The sequence below is a fragment of the Oncorhynchus keta genome, chromosome 35 (genome assembly GCF_023373465.1).
Source record: "Oncorhynchus keta strain PuntledgeMale-10-30-2019 chromosome 35, Oket_V2, whole genome shotgun sequence".
Taxonomy (NCBI): domain Eukaryota; kingdom Metazoa; phylum Chordata; class Actinopteri; order Salmoniformes; family Salmonidae; genus Oncorhynchus; species Oncorhynchus keta.
Genome location: NC_068455.1, coordinates 26,669,808 through 26,685,903, shown reverse-complemented (window position 1 = coordinate 26,685,903; position 16,096 = coordinate 26,669,808). Strand labels below are relative to the sequence as shown.

The 16,096-nt window shown below is 45.4% G+C and overlaps 1 protein-coding gene across 34 annotated transcripts; it reads left to right on the top strand.

Annotated features, from left to right (window-relative positions):
- Window positions 1–4,376: 4,376 nt before the first annotated feature.
- On the top strand, window positions 4,377–16,050 carry LOC118368199 (cell division cycle 5-like protein). 34 transcript variants are annotated; one of them, XM_035752077.2, is made up of 20 exons: window positions 4,377–4,513; window positions 4,790–4,868; window positions 5,238–5,341; window positions 5,451–5,612; window positions 5,719–5,846; window positions 6,504–6,603; window positions 7,249–7,375; window positions 7,458–7,549; window positions 7,691–7,835; window positions 7,957–8,151; window positions 8,290–8,438; window positions 8,960–9,128; window positions 9,210–9,374; window positions 9,465–9,545; window positions 9,654–9,788; window positions 9,868–9,972; window positions 13,507–13,704; window positions 13,810–13,872; window positions 14,978–15,127; window positions 15,240–16,050. In XM_035752077.2, exons 2-20 carry the CDS (start codon window positions 4,824–4,826, stop codon window positions 15,345–15,347), a joined length of 2,421 nt encoding a protein of 806 aa, XP_035607970.1. In that variant the 5' UTR covers window positions 4,377–4,513; window positions 4,790–4,823; the 3' UTR covers window positions 15,348–16,050. The 34 variants fall into 34 exon arrangements, with proteins under 34 accessions (XP_035607970.1, XP_052352713.1, XP_052352715.1 ...); XM_052496753.1 differs by lacking the exons at window positions 4,377–4,513; window positions 14,978–15,127; window positions 15,240–16,050 and adding exons at window positions 14,361–14,394; window positions 14,478–14,534; window positions 14,800–14,943 and having other exon boundaries at window positions 4,664–4,868; XM_052496755.1 differs by lacking the exons at window positions 4,377–4,513; window positions 14,978–15,127; window positions 15,240–16,050 and adding exons at window positions 14,270–14,303; window positions 14,478–14,534; window positions 14,800–14,943 and having other exon boundaries at window positions 4,664–4,868.
- Window positions 16,051–16,096: the final 46 nt, after the last annotated feature.

Genomic DNA, 16,096 nt, shown 5'->3' with positions numbered 1-16,096 from the left:
TTTTCCTCATAATCATGGACTATCGGACCACCATTTTATTACGTTTGCAATTGCAACAAATAATCTGCTCAGACCCCAACCAAGAACCATCAAAGGTCGTGCTATAAATTCACAGACAACACAAAGATTCCTTGATGCCCTTCCAGACTCCCTCTGCCTACCCAAGGACGCCAGAGGACAAAAATCAGTTAACCACCTAACTGAGGATCTCGATTTAACCTTGCGCAATACCCTAGATGCAGTTGCACCCCTAAAAACTAAAAACATTTCTCATAAGAAACTAGCTCCTGTCAGGACCCGGTTACGAACCCAAGTCTCCGGAGTGAGAAACAGTCACTTAACCAACTGAGCCACGAATAGTTGGCAGAACCCAGAAGATGAGGCAGACACAGCAGTACTTGAGACGGTGTATTTAATGAAGTAAAAAGTGAAGTTCTTCAGGAAAACATGTAACTCCACAACCTCAAAAGGAATTCCACAAGAACAAAGGTAATCCTCCAAGACAAAAAGGTAAATCCACAAGGTGGAAGGTATAGCACAAAAGCCTAAAAAAATACTCAAAAACAAACAAACAAGAACAAAAAACAGAATTCCACAAGAGAGACCACCGGGATCAACAAGAGTTCACAGAGTACTAGGGCTGGGTGCTAACATACAAACACAGAGCAAAGGACTGAGGAAAACAAAGGGTTTAAATACAATCAGGGGAAACGAGGCACAGGTGCAAATAATAATGGGGATCAAGGGAAAACAAAAGGTCAAAAGGCACAATGAGGGCATCTAGTGACCAAAAACCGGAACAACCCTGGCCAAATCCTGACAGCTCCCTGGTACACAGAAAATACCCGAGCTCTGAAGCAAGCTTCCAGAAAATTGGAACGGAAATGGCGCCACACCAAACTGGAAGTCTTCCGACTAGCTTTGAAAGACGGTACCGAGCAGTACCGAAGAGCCCTTACTGCTGTGCGATCATCCTATTTTTCTAACTTAATTGAGGAAAATAAGAACAATCCAAAATTCCTTTTTGATACTGTCGCAAAGCTAACTAAAAAGCAGCATTCCCCAAGAGAGGATGACTTTCACTTTAGCAGTGATAAATTAATGAACTTCTTTGAGGAAAAGATTATGATTATTAGAAAGCAAATTACGGACTCCTCTTTAAACCTGAGTATTCCTCCAAACCTCAGTTGTCCTGAGTCTGCACAACTCTGCCAGGACCTAGGATCAAGAGAGACGCTCAAGTGTTTTAGTACTATATCTCTTGACACAATGATGAAAATAATCATGGCCTCTAAACTTTCAAGCTGCATACTGGACCCTATTCCAACTAAACTACTGAAAGAGCTGCTTCCTGTGCTTGGCCCTCCTATGTTGAACATAATAAACGGCTCTCTATCCACTGGATGTGTACCAAACTCACTAAAAGTGGCAGCAATAAAGCCTCTCTTGAAAAAGCCAAACCTTGACCCAGAAAATATAAAAAACTATCGGCCTATATCGAATCTTCCATTCCTCTCAAAGATTTTTGAAAAGGCTGTTGCGCAGCAACTCACTGCCTTCCTGAAGACAAACAATGTATACGAAATGCTTCAGTCTGGTTTTAGACCCCATCATAGCACTGAGACGGCACTTGTGAAGGTGGTAAATGACATTTTAATGGCATCGGACCGAGGCTCTGCATCTGTCCTCGTGCTCCTAGACCTTAGTGCTGCTTTTGATACCATCGATCACCACATTCTTTTGGAGAGATTAGAAACCCAAATTGGTCTACACGAACATGTTCTGGCCTTTAGATCTTATCTGTCGGAAAGATATCAGTTTGTCTCTGTGAATGGTTTGTCCTCTGACAAATCAACTGTAAATTTCGGTGTTCCTCAAGGTTCTGTTTTAGGACCACTATTGTTTTCACTATACATTTTACCTCTTGGGGATGTTATTCGAAAACATAATGTTAACTTTCACTGCTATGCGGATGACACACAGCTGTACATTTCAATGAAACATGGTGAAGCCCCAAAATTGCCCTCGCTAGAAGCATGTGTTTCAGACATAAGGAAGTGGATGGCTGCAAACTTTCTACTATTAAACTCGGACAAAACAGAGATGCTTGTTCTAGGTCCCAAGAAACAAAGAGATCTTCTGTTGAATCTGACAATTAATCTTAATGGTTGTACAGTCGTCTCAAATAAAACTGTGAAGGACCTCGGCGTTACTCTGGACCCTGATCTCTCTTTTGAAGAACATATCAAGACCATTTCGAGGACAGCTTTTTCCATCTACATAATATTGCAAAAATCAGAAACTTTCTGTCCAAAAATGATGCAGAAAAATTAATCCATGCTTTTGTCACTTCTAGGTTAGACTACTGCAATGCTCTACTTTCCGGCTACCCAGATAAAGCACTAAATAAACTTCAGTTAGTGCTAAATACGGCTGCTAGAATCCTGACTAGAACCAAAAATTTGATCATATTACTCCAGTGCTAGCCTCTCTACACTGGCTTCCTGTCAAAGCAAGGGCTGATTTCAAGGTTTTACTGCTAACCTACAAAGCATTACATGGGCTTGCTCCTACCTATCTCTCTGATTTGGTCCTGCCGTACATACCTACACGTACGCTACGGTCACAAGACGCAGGCCTCCTAATTGTCCCTAGAATTTCTAAGCAAACAGCTGGAGGCAGGGCTTTCTCCTATAGAGCTCCATTTTTATGGAACGGTCTGCCTACCCATGTCAGAGACGCAAACTCGGTCTCAACCTTTAAGTCTTTACTGAAGACTCATCTCTTCAGTGGGTCATATGATTGAGTGTAGTCTGGCCCAGGAGTGGGAAGGTGAACGGAAAGGCTCTGGAGCAACGAACCACCCTTGCTGTCTCTGCCTGGCCAGTTCCCCTCTTTCCACTGGGATTCTCTGCCTCTAACCCTATTACAGGGGCTGAGTCACTGGCTTACTGGGGCTCTCTCATGCCGTCCCTGCAGGGGGTGCCTCACCTGAGTGGGTTGATTCACTGTTGTGGTCATCCTGTCTGGGTTGGCGCCCCCCCTTGGGTTGTGCCGTGGCGGAGATCTTTGTGGGCTATACGCAGCCTTGTCTCAGGATGGTAAGTTGGTGGTTGAAGATATCCCTCTAGTGGTGTGGGGGCTGTGCTTTGGCAAAGTGGGTGGGGTTATATCCTTCCTGTTTGGCCCTGTCTGGGGGTGTCCTCGGATGGGGCCACAGTGTCTCCTGACCCCTCCTGTCTCAGCCTCCAGTATTTATGCTGCAGTAGTTTGTGTCGGGGGGCTAGGGTCAGTTTGTTATATCTGGAGTACTTCTCCTGTCCTATTCGGTGTCCTGTGTGAATCTAAGTGTGCGTTCTCTAATTCTCTCCTTCTTTCTTTCTCTCTCTCGGAGGACCTGAGCCCTAGGACCATGCCCCAGGACTACCTGACATGATGACTCCTTGCTGTCCCCAGTACACCTGGCCATGCTGCTGCTCCAGTTTCAACTGACCTGAGCCCTAGGACCATGCCCCAGGACTACCTGACATGACGACTCCTTGCTGTCCCCAGTCCACCTGGCCATGCTGCTGCTCCAGTTTCAACTGTTCTGCCTTACTATTATTTGACCATGCTGGTCATTTATGAACATTTGAACATCTTGGCCATGTTCTGTTATAATCTCCACCCGGCACAGCCAGAAGAGGACTGGCCACCCCACATATGCTCTCTAATTCTCTCTTTCTTTCTCTCTCTCGGAGGACCTGAGCCCAAGGACCGTGCCCCAGGACGACCTGACATGATGACTCCTTGCTGTCCCCAGTCCACCTGACTGTGCTGCTGCTCCAGTTTCAACTGTTCTGCCTTGTTATTATTCGACCATGCTGGTCATTTATGAACATTTGAACATCTTGGCCATGTTCTGTTGTAATCTCCACCCGGCACAGCCAGAAGAGGACTGGCCACCCCACATAGCCTGGTTCCTCTCTAGGTTTCTTCCTAGGTTTTGGCCTTTCTAGGGAGTTTTTCCTAGCCACCGTGCTTCTACACCTGCATTGCTTGCTGTTTGGGGTTTTAGGCTGGGTTTCTGTACAGCACTTTGAGATATCAGCTGATGTACGAAGGGCTATATAAATACAATTTGATATGATTTGAAATTTGATGTCCTAACCGACTAGCCAAAACTATAGTTTGTTAACAACAAAATTGTGCAGTGGTTGAAAAACGAGTTTTCATGACTCCAACCTAAGTGTGTGTAAACTTCCGTCTTCAACTGTTTTGTGGTCTCTACCTTCTTGCCTTTGTGCTGTTGTCTGTGCCAAATAATGTTTGTACCATGTTTTGTGCTGCCACCATGTTATTGTGCTACCATGTTATTGTCATGTGGTGTTGCTACTATGCTGTGTTGTCATTTGTTGCTGCCATGCTATGTTGTTGTCTTAGGTCTCTCTTTATGTTGTGTTGTGGTGTCTCTTGTCATGATGTGTTTTGTCCTGTATTTTAATTTTTAACCCCAGCCCCCGTCCTCCTTTTGGTAGGTCGTCATTGTAAATAAGAATTTGCTCTTAATTGGCTTGCCTGACCTGCTTTTTTAATAATTACTCATTTGTTTGCATGTGAAACGACGGGCTATGGTCTATCTTGGATAAGTTATAAAGATCTTATAAAGATACTTTGCGCACTTCCGGTGGCCGCCATATTGATTTTTTTGTGGATGTTGATAACACACGTTCTTAAATCGTTGTTCAATTTTATGTCCAACTTTTCGTATTATTGTTTTATATTGTGGTATCTGGTTATTTATTTATAGTTACTACCTGAAGGGTAGCAACACAACAGCCAAGATGCCGCGTATCATGATCAAGGGGGGTGTATGGCGAAACACTGAGGTAAATTGTTGTAGCTAACGCTAGTAACTTACGTCTGCTGCTAACTAGCTTCCAACTAATATACAACATTTTAGTTAACTAAGTCAACTCCAGGTTAATGAACTACCATGTAAATGTATTCACTGAATTAGCTACTCGACACTGCATCACTTTAGCTAACATTAGCTGGCTAGTTAGCTAACCACATTAACGTTAGTCGTAATAGTTCACTAGCTGAACTTCAATGCAACGTTAGCTAGTTGACATTAGTTAACTAGTAATATCTACTAGTTAACGCCGTCTTTAAATTATAGTTGTCTGCAGTTGAAACTGAATTTTCCTCGGGGATCAGTGAACAATAAAATATGACATCCTCCCTCTTTCTCCCAGGATGAAATACTGAAGGCAGCGGTGATGAAATATGGGAAGAACCAGTGGTCTCGTATTGCCTCCCTGCTGCACCGCAAGTCTGCCAAACAGTGCAAGGCCCGCTGGTGTGTGTGTCATGCATGATAAGCTGAGCCCCAAAGGAGACAGAGTGGTTTTTGTGAGTGTGTGTGGATACAGTTCTGTTTGTATCTAATGTGCTGTTTTTGTGTGTAGGTATGAGTGGCTGGATCCCAGCATTAAGAAAACCGAGTGGTCCAGAGAAGAAGAGGAGAAGCTGCTCCATCTGGCCAAGCTTATGCCCACCCAGTGGAGGACCATTGCTCCTATCATAGGACGCACCGCTGCCCAGTGTCTGGAGCACTACGAGTTTCTACTGTAAGACCCACGCAAAAACACTTTCTCTCTGAGTTCAGTGAAGACCTCTTGGCATCCATGTTCTTATGCATTTTCTTGGTGTGTGTGTGTGTGTGTGTGTGTATAGAGACAAAGCAGCCCAGAGGGATAATGAGGAGGATACAGCTGATGATCCCAGGAAACTGAAGCCTGGAGAGATCGACCCCAACCCTGAAACCAAGCCCGCTAGGCCTGACCCTGTGGACATGGACGAAGGTACATATATTTATTTATTTTTTATTTAACCAGGTAGGCTAGTTGAGAACAAGTTCTCATTTGCAACTGCGACTTGGCCAAGATAAAGCAAAGCAGTTCGACACATACAACAACACAGTTACACATGGGACAAACAAACATACCATCAATGATACAGTAGAAAAATGATAGACAGCATGTGCAAATGAGGTAGGATAAGAGAGGTAAGGCAATAAATAGGTAATGGTGGCAAAGTAATTACAATATAGCAATTAAACACTGGAATGGTAGGATGTGCAGAAGATGAATGTGCAAGTTGGGATACTGGGGTGCAAAGGAGCAAGATAAATACAGTATTGGATGGGCTATTTACAGATAAGCTATGTACAGATGCAGTGATCTGTGAGCTGCTCTGACAGCTGGTGCTTAAAGCTAGTGAGGGAGGTAGGTAGGAGTCTCCAGCTTCAGAGATTTGTGCAGTTCGTTCCAGTCATTGGCAGCAGAGAACTGGAAGGACAGGCGGCCAAAGGAAGAATTGGTGCAATGCTTCTTCGGCTTGTTGCTGTTCAGTCAACTTTCATGGTTTATTCAAATTAAATAAATAAGATCAAACAAGCTATTCCTGACTTTGTGTGTGTGTGTGTGTGTGTGTGTGTGTGTGTGTGTGTGTGTGTGTAGATGAGCTGGAGATGCTGTCTGAGGCCAGAGCTCGTCTGGCCAACACTCAGGGGAAGAAAGCCAAGAGGAAGGCCAGAGAGAAACAGCTGGAGGAGGCCAGGTATATACACACCAGCACAAATGTGTCTTTCAAATAAGAGCTGTGTTATGTAAATACAACAAATGCAGGATTTGTGAACTGCATAACGTTCAGGATAAATTTCAGACCAGACATTTCTGAGTTTGCTCTCATAGTGAGGGTACTCTATTAAGCTGGCTTGGTGCCTAGTGGGTGTAGTTTGCACCGGGTGAAAAGTGATTGCATTCATTTTGGAACTGGGCTGCCTCCAGGCGTGAGCCACATGCCCCGTTCTGGCTGACGGCAGCGTTGTCTCAAAACAAAAGTGATGTAGGTTAAGCACGTGGAGTAATGAGTAGGATTCTGTTTTCACATGCAAAAGTGGTTTATTTTGGTAAAACTATTTTGCCTTCCCAATGAAAACGTGTTTGAAAATTCAAACGTTTATTTGATGGAATAGAGATATGTTTCTGAACGATGCATCATTCTGCCTTGTTGACAACAGGACCGAGTGGCGCAGATTACTGTTCAATTTGAGCAGGGCGTGTGTCCATCACCGGTTTTGCACGTTCATAGCCCGTTGCAACCCGGTCCATCTTAATCGAATCCCCTCAATACCTACCAACAAATCAAGAAAACGTTCAACCCTGACAAACATACACGCCCTCTCTTTCTCCTCACTCCCAGACGACTGGCTGCTCTACAGAAGCGCAGGGAGTTGAGGGCAGCAGGCATCGACGCTCAGAAGAAGAGGAAGAAGAAGAGAGGAGTGGACTACAATGCTGAGATTCCCTTTGAGAAGAAACCTTCTCAGGTATCACATTACACACACATACATCAACGTGTGTGTGACGTGTGTATTATCAGGGCTAAGTGTTAATATATTATGATTCTAGGGTTTCTATGACACCAGCATGGAGCTCTATGAAGGTCTGGAACCAAACTTCAAACGCCTGAGACAACAACACCTGGATGGAGAGCTACGCAAGTCAGTCACACACACACACACACCCAACTTGTCGAATGCCACTAGTATGATCTGATTGGGCCATTTATAGATGGGATAATTTGACAGTTTGAATGTGAGGAGGAGAGAGCTGTGTGTGCCTGACTTTGTGTGTGTCCTCAGTGAGAAGGAGGAGAGGGAGAGGAAGAGGGATAGACAGAAGATCAAGAAGAAGAAGGAAAGTGATCTTCCGTCAGCCATCCTCCAGACCAGCGGAGTAGCGGAGTTCACCAAGAAACGCAGCAAACTGGTGCTGCCTGCACCACAGGTAACAACGCTATGACTGTGTGTGTGTGTGCGCATCTCTGATGCATAGCTACGGGAAGTAGTGAAGTTTTGTCAGGCCAGGGAAGTTTGACTGCGTGTCTGGTGTTGTCTGGCGTGTTTAGATCTCTGATGCGGAGCTGGAGGAGGTGGTTAAGCTGGGTCAGGCCAGTGAAGTGGCTCGTCAGACCGCTGAGGAATCTGGGATCACTAACTCCGCCTCCTCAGCCCTACTGTCAGAATACAGCCTTTCCAACAGCGCCATGACAACTGGGCTACGCACCCCCAAGACCCCTGCCGCGCAGGACAAGATACTACAGGTACACCCAGTTACTCTCCCCTTTTCTCTGTCTCAGGGTATATGAGGAAAGCTGTCCACGGTACATATTACCATACAATGTAAATTATAACATAAAATGAATGCCAATACAATACCTCTGACATCTCTCTCTCTCCAGGAGGCCCAGAACCTGATGGCTCTAACTAACGTAGACACTCCTCTGAAAGGAGGTCTGAACACTCCTCTCCACCAGAGTGACTTCTCAGGAGTCACACCCCAAAGACAGGCAGTACAGACACCGAATACTGTACTGACCACACCTTTCAGGTACACACGCACGCCATTCACACACACCACCTTGCATCCCACTGGTGGCTTGCCTCTGAAGCTAAGCAGGGTTGGTCCTGGTCGGTCCCTGGATGTTGGAGGGCCAGTAGGAGGCACTCTTTCCTCTGGTCTAAAATAAATATCTCAATGCTCCAGGGCAGTGATATGGGACATTGCCTTGTGTAGGGTGCCGTCTTTTGGATGGGACATTAAACGCGTGTCCTGACTCCCTGTGGTCACTAAAGATTCCATGGCACTTATCACAAGAGTCGGGTTGTTAACCCTGGTGTCCTGGCTAAATTCCCAATCTAGCCCTCATATCTTCATGGCCACCTAATCATCCCCAGCCTCCAATTGGTTCATTCATCCCCCCTTCTCTCCCCTGTAACTATTCCCCAGGTCATTGCTGTAAATGAGAATGTGTTCAGTCAATTTACCTAGTACAATAAATAAACATGGAAGCCATTCTCCCGCAAACCTAATTCTGTACTGACTAGTGACACACACTATTGCTGTTGTAGAACCCCGGGTCCAGGGTCTGAGGGCGGTATGACCCCCCAGGGAGCGTTAACCCCTAAAGGACCGGGTACTGTGACCCCTGGAGTAACCCCTGGGCGCACCCCTCTACGAGACAAACTCAACATCAATAGTGAGGAACAACTAGCAGACCCTGCCTACGCTAGACATCTGGTAACAAACTACTATTGAAATGGCTACTGTTTCGAATTAGTTTGTGTGTGTGTAACTTTTATTTTGTGTGTATGTGCGTAGCAACGAGAGTCGAGGGAGCAGCTGAAGCTGGGTCTGATGTCGCTGCCGATCCCCAAGAACGACTTTGAGATCGTTCTGCCAGAAAACGCAGAGACTGAACTGGAGGAAATGGAGACGGAGACCGGATACATGGAGGACGCCTCAGAGATAGAGCTACGCAATCGGGTAACACTCAGTCACACAGACCCACATGCATACAACTCACATAAAGCTCTACTCTTGACTATCCATTTTGTAACTGTGTGTGTGTTGCAGGCTGCCCGGGATGCAGAGCAGGAGAAAGAGCTGAAGCTGAGACACACTGCTGTACAGAGGATTCTACCCAGACCATCAGAGGTAAGCACACACAGTGTGACTCTCTCTCACACACAAGAGTTCAAGTGCTGCATCACCTCCCCTTCCCAGCTACAGCATTAGTGACAAAACTAATGCAAAATTGTGTAGGTGAATGAGTCTATCCTGCGTCCGTTGGGAACAGATCCTCTGTCAGAACTGCAGCAGGCTGAGGAGATTATCAAGAAGGAGATGATCACTATGCTGCACTTTGACTGTCTGCACCACCCACCAGCCAACCAACAGGTAGGTGTATACACCTACATAAACACACACAGGGCTGCGTTTGGAGCAGAACTAAAGTACTTTGTTTATCCAACCACAGCGCAGCAAACAACGAGGGCCTGCCTCCACCTCCAACAACGCAGAACACATTGCCCACCTGGACAGACACCCCTACAAGCCAATCAGCAATGAGGAGCTGGCACATGTAAAACACACACACACACCCCTACTAGCCATTGTTTCCCAAGATTTAATGTAGATCAGTGTTTCCCAACCTGTTTCCCCTGCAATGTCATGGTCTCCATCTGCTGTGTTTTAGTATGCCTCAATCCTAAAAATGAATAGGAAAACTGTCTAAAAAAAATAGGAAAGCTGGACACTGTCTAGATGGAGTGTTAGGGATGGGTACGGTTAATCGAATATCCGAACGGACGTTAGTATTGGCTTACTTGAGTTCATTTTCAGATTTAAAAAATATTTTTTAGGCCTTTTTAAAACAATGAAAAATCTTTGTCTAAATTACATATTAAATTATCCTTGTGATATTGTTACCTACAAGGATATACCATGACATTTAAAATTCTTAATATAATGAAACCACTAACTTTTGAATGTATACTGAACAAAAATATAAACGCAACATGCAACAATTTCAAAGATTATACTGGGTTACAGTTCATATAAGGAAATCGGTCAATTGAAATACATAAATCAAATCGAATCAAATTTTATTTGTCACATACACATGGTTAGCAGATGTTAATGCGAGTGTAGCGAAATGCTTGTGCTTCTAGTTCCGACAATGCAGTGATAATCAACAAGTAATCTAACTAACAATTCCAAAACTACTGTCTTATACACAGTGTAAGGGGATAAGGAATATGTACATAAGGATATATGAATGAGTGATGGTACAGAGCAGCATACAGTAGATGGTATCGAGTACAGTATATACATATGAGATGAGTGTGTAGACAAAGTAAACAAAGTGGCATAGTTAAAGTGGCTAGTGATACATGTATTACATAAGGATGCAGTCGATGATGTAGAGTACAGTATATACATATGCATATGAGATGAATAATGTAGGGTAAGTAGCATTGTTTAAAGTGGCTAGTGATATATTTACATCATTTCCCATCAATTCCCATTATTAAAATGGCTGGAGTTGGGTCAGTGTCAATGACAGTGTGTTGGCAGCAGCCACTCAATGTTAGTGGTGGCTGTTTAACAGTCTGATGGCCTTGAGATAGAAGCTGTTTTTCAGTCTCTCGGTCCCAGCTTTGATACACCTGTACTGACCTCGCCTTCTGGATGATAGCGGGGTGAACAGGCAGTGGTTCGGGTGGTAGATGTCCTTGATGATCTTTATGGCCTTCCTGTAACAACGGGTGGTGTAGGTGTCCTGGAGGGCAGGTAGTTTGCCCCCGGTGATGCGTTGTGCAGTCCTCACTACCCTCTGGAGAGCCTTACGGTTGAGGGCGGAGCAGTTGCCGTACCAGGCGGTGATACAGCCCGCCAGGATGCTCTCGATTGTGCATCTGTAGAAGTTTGTGAGTGCTTTTGGTGACAAGACAAATTTCTTCAGCCTCCTGAGGTTGAATAGGCGCTGCTGCGCCTTCTTCACGACGCTGTCAGTGTGAGTGGACCAATTCAGTTTGTCTGTGATGTGTATGCCGAGGAACTTAAAACTAGCTACCCTCTCCACTACTGTTCCATCGATGTGGATAGGGGGGTGTTCCCTCTGCTGTTTCCTGAAGTCCACAATCATCTCCTTAGTTTTGTTGACGTTGAGTGTGAGGTTATTTTCCTGACACCACACTCCGAGGGCCCTCACCTCCTCCCTGTAGGCCGTCTCGTCGTTGTTGGTAATCAAGCCTACCACTGTTGTGTCGTCCGCAAACTTGATGATTGAGTTGGAGGCGTGCGTGGCCACGCAGTCGTGGGTGAACAGGGAGTACAGGAGAGGGCTCAGAACGCACCCTTGTGGGGCCCCCGTGTTGAGGATCAGCGGGGAGGAGATGTTGTTGCCTACCCTCACCACCTGGGGGCGGCCCGTCAGGAAGTCCAGTACCTAGTTGCACAGGGCGGGGTCGAGACCCAGGGTCTCGAGCTTGATGACGAGCTTGGAGGGTACTATGGTGTTGAATGCCGAGCTGTAGTCGATGAACAGCATTCTCACATAGGTATTCCTCTTGTCCAGGTGGGTTAGGGCAGTGTGCAGTGTGGTTGAGATTGCATCGTCTGTGGACCTATTTGGGCGGTAAGCAAATTAGAGTGGGTCTAGGGTGTCAGGTAGGGTGGAGGTGATATGGTCCTTCACTAGTCTCTCAAAGCACTTCATGATGACGGAAGTGAGTGCTACGGGGCGGTAGTCGTTTAGCTCAGTTACCTTAGCTTTCTTGGGAACAGGAACAATGGTGGCCCTCTTGAAGCATGTGGGAACAGCAGACTGGTATAGGGATTGATTGAATATGTCCGTAAACACACCGGCCAGCTGGTCTGCGCATGCTCTGAGGGCGCGGCTGGGGATGCCGTCTGGGCCTGCAGCCTTGCGAGGGTTAACACGTTTAAATGTCTTACTCACCTCGGCTGCAGTGAAGGAGAGACCGCATGTTTTCGTTGCAGGCCGTGTCAGTGGCACTGTATTGTCCTCAAAGCGGGCAAAAAAGTTATTTAGTCTGCCTGACCCCGACTCTGGATTTCACATGACTGGGAATACAGATATGCATCTGTTAGTCACAGATACCTTAAGGGGAAAAAAGGTAGGGGTGTGACTCAGAAAACCGGTCAGTATCTGGTGTGCACCAAATTTGAGAGAAATAAAGCTTTTTGTGCATATGGAACATTTCTGGGATGTTTAATTTCAGCTCATGAAACATTGGACCAACACTTTACATGTTGTTTTTATATTTTTGTTATCAATGTAGTTTTTATAATGGTGCATTGAGTTACAGCTGCCCATTTGGCCCTCCAGGCTGCCCAGACATCAGTATGCTGTTTTTCCCCACTTCAAATGGCAATTAAAGGCGTCAACATAATGGAGTTTCTACAAATCAAATTTGATTAGTCACATGCACTGAATACAACAGTTGTAGACCTTACAGTGAAATGCTTACTTACAAGTCCCTAACCAACAATGCAGCTTTAAAAAATACAGATAAGAAATAAAAGTAACAAGTAATTAAAGAGCAGCAGTAAAATAACAAACTATATACATGGGGTTACCGGTACAGAGTCAATGTGCGGGAGCACCGGTTAGTTGAGGTAATATGTACATGTAGGTAGAGTTACAAGACCTGAGATCAATGCAAAATACTCACCAGAAAACAGTGTTGGATCAGAATCAGTTCTAAAATCATAATTTTCTTTCACTGTTGCTGTTCGCCAAAACTACAGAGAAAAGCAGTCTGCATTTTACCTCTGCCATGTGCATTTTTGGTCATTTTGATTGGTCAAGAGTGTAAAAATTAATAGGATTTACACTATGGTCCATGCTATCTGGGATCCTAGAGATCGTCCCTACCCCATTGAAGTTGAAATTTAAAATGGTAAGGGTTATTTATGGTTGGGTTTAGGGTAGGGACATCCCAAGGTCCCCGGATTGCATTGACCTTTCGACTATCCAGATACACGTTTAAAAATTAAAAATCCCTACAGAGTAGAGTAACTTTGTCCACGCAATGTGAACATTTGTGTGAGATGCGTAAATAATAGTGTGTGTGACTTCTCCCCTCAGGCCAGTGAGTTGCTGAGCCAGGAGATGGAGGTGGTGAGGGCAGGTATGGGTCACGGGGACCTGTCCATGGAGGCCTACAGCCAGGTGTGGGAGGAGTGTTACGGCCAGGTGCTGTACCTCTCCGCCCAGAGCCGCTATACCAGGGCCAACCTGGCCTCCAAGAAGGACCGCATAGACTCCCTGGAGAAGAAACTAGAGGTGAGACCACATACACACCCTATCATGTCCTTTTTACACTAGAAGCTGCTGGGCCGTAGGTAACTCATGATGTATACCACATGTTTATGATGTGTGTATTCCTAGATCAACCGAGGCCACATGACGTGTGAGGCCCGTCGCGCTGCTCGTCTGGAGCGTCGTCTCAAGGTGACTAAACACTTACCTATACTCTTTCTGTATGTCTCTCAAACTGTTTCTAGACGGTACCATTGCTGTGCTGTAAGGCCTACTGAAGCAGCATGGTGAACTGTGGGAGCAGTGATCTGTCTGTATGTGTGTAGGTGTTACTAGGAGGGTACCAGTCCCGTGCTGTAGGTCTACTGAAGCAGCATTGTGAACTGTGGGAACAGTGATATGTCTATGTGTGTAGGTGTTACTAGGAGGGTACCAGTCCCGTGCTGTAGGTCTACTGAAGCAGCATGGTGAACTGTGGGAGCAGTGATATGTGTGTAGGTGTTACTAGGAGGGTACCAGTCCCGTGCTGTAGGTCTACTGAAGCAGCATGGTGAACTGTGGGAGCAGTGATATGTCTGTATGTGTGTAGGTGTTACTAGGAGGGTACCAGTCCCGTGCTGTAGGTCTACTGAAGCAGCATGGTGAACTGTGGGAGCAGTGATATGTCTGTATGTGTGTAGGTGTTACTAGGAGGGTACCAGTCCCGTGCTGTAGGTCTACTGAAGCAGCATGGTGAACTGTGGGAGCAGTGATATGTGTGTAGGTGTTACTAGGAGGGTACCAGTCCCGTGCTGTAGGTCTACTGAAGCAGCATGGTGAACTGTGGGAACAGTGATATGTCTGTATGTGTGTAGGTGTTTCTAGGAGGGTACCAGTCCCGTGCTGTAGGTCTACTGAAGCAGCATGGTGAACTGTGGGAGCAGTGATATGTGTGTAGGTGTTACTAGGAGGGTACCAGTCCCGTGCTGTAGGTCTACTGAAGCAGCATGGTGAACTGTGGGAGCAGTGATATGTCTGTATGTGTGTAGGTGTTACTAGGAGGGTACCAGTCCCGTGCTGTAGGTCTACTGAAGCAGCATGGTGAACTGTGGGAGCAGTGATATGTCTGTATGTGTGTAGGTGTTACTAGGAGGGTACCAGTCCCGTGCTGTAGGTCTACTGAAGCAGCATGGTGAACTGTGGGAACAGTGATATGTCTGTATGTGTGTAGGTGTTACTAGGAGGGTACCAGTCCCGTGCTGTAGGTCTACTGAAGCAGCATGGTGAACTGTGAGAACAGTGATATGTATGTGTGTAGGTGTTACTAGGAGGGTACCAGTCCCGTGCTGTAGGTCTACTAAAGCAGCATGGTGAACTGTGGGAGCAGGTTGAGCAGGCAGCTACGGAGCTCCACACCTTCACTGAGCTGAAGAAACAAGAAGACACAGCGATACCCCGCAGACAAGAGGTACACATACTTTCACACACCCTGCCATATCACACACACACCATATATCTACACACACAATCGGCTGACAAAAACTGCAGCCTGTGTTTATTGGACTTCATTTTCTCTTTAGGCTCTAAGGGAGGATGTGGAGAGACAGCAGGAGAGAGAAAAGGAGCTTCAGCAGAGATATGGAGACTTGCTGCTGGAGAAAGAAGCTCTGCTGTCTGCTAAATACTAACACACACCCCTACTAGAAACCCCATATATGCTTTCTATACACACACACACACACACACACACACACACGTTAAGCAAATGCACAAATACTGGAGAAAATGTCTGCTCAAACACAGGATCATAGCAACCCTCGTCTTACCCTCTAATTGTGTGTTGATAGGTAAACATATTTACAAGTGAATGATCTATTGGAGCTCTGCCTCATGTCATATTGATGTCATGGTCCAGTGCTTAGAGCATGCCCAGTAGTTGCCTAGTGTTGGTCTTTCCTCTGGTGAATCAGTGTCTTTTCAAATTATCAATACAAATCTGATTTCTCCCTAAGACCTGTATGTGGTGTTTGTCTGCCCCTAGGATTTTCTACCTGCAGCAAACCTAGTGGATAATGCTGGAAATACCAGTAAAAGCAAAGTGCCTCTCAAAGCATGGCCTATGAAATGTATAGAGAAACATGTTCTTAGCAGTGTTGTCAGGGCTATTGGATGATAATCTGTTTTCCTACAGTTCCGTCAAGATTCCATATTGACGGAAAGCTAGCTTTTCATGCAAATATTCTGGAATCAGCATGAAAATATGCACATTTTTCCCACCAGTGTTGTTTCCTCCAAGTTAACTTGTTGCGGATTTTTTTTAAATAGTGCTTGATGACACAATGTACTTTTTTATTTAAGTTTTCATGTACAGAATAAAAATCTAAATTTAAATGTTTCCATTGCATTTAACTCTACTGATAGTTTTTTCAAACGTACC

Bases quoted from the DNA above. Each gene is read 5' to 3' on its own strand.
- LOC118368199 (XM_035752077.2), top strand. From the start codon at position 4,824: ATGCCGCGTATCATGATCAAGGGGGGTGTATGGCGAAACACTGAG. The intron at 7,550-7,690 runs GTCAGTCACACA...GTGTGTCCTCAG, and splicing joins CTGGATGGAGAGCTACGCAA to TGAGAAGGAGGAGAGGGAGA. The intron at 8,439-8,959 runs GTACACACGCAC...TTGCTGTTGTAG, and splicing joins GTACTGACCACACCTTTCAG to AACCCCGGGTCCAGGGTCTG.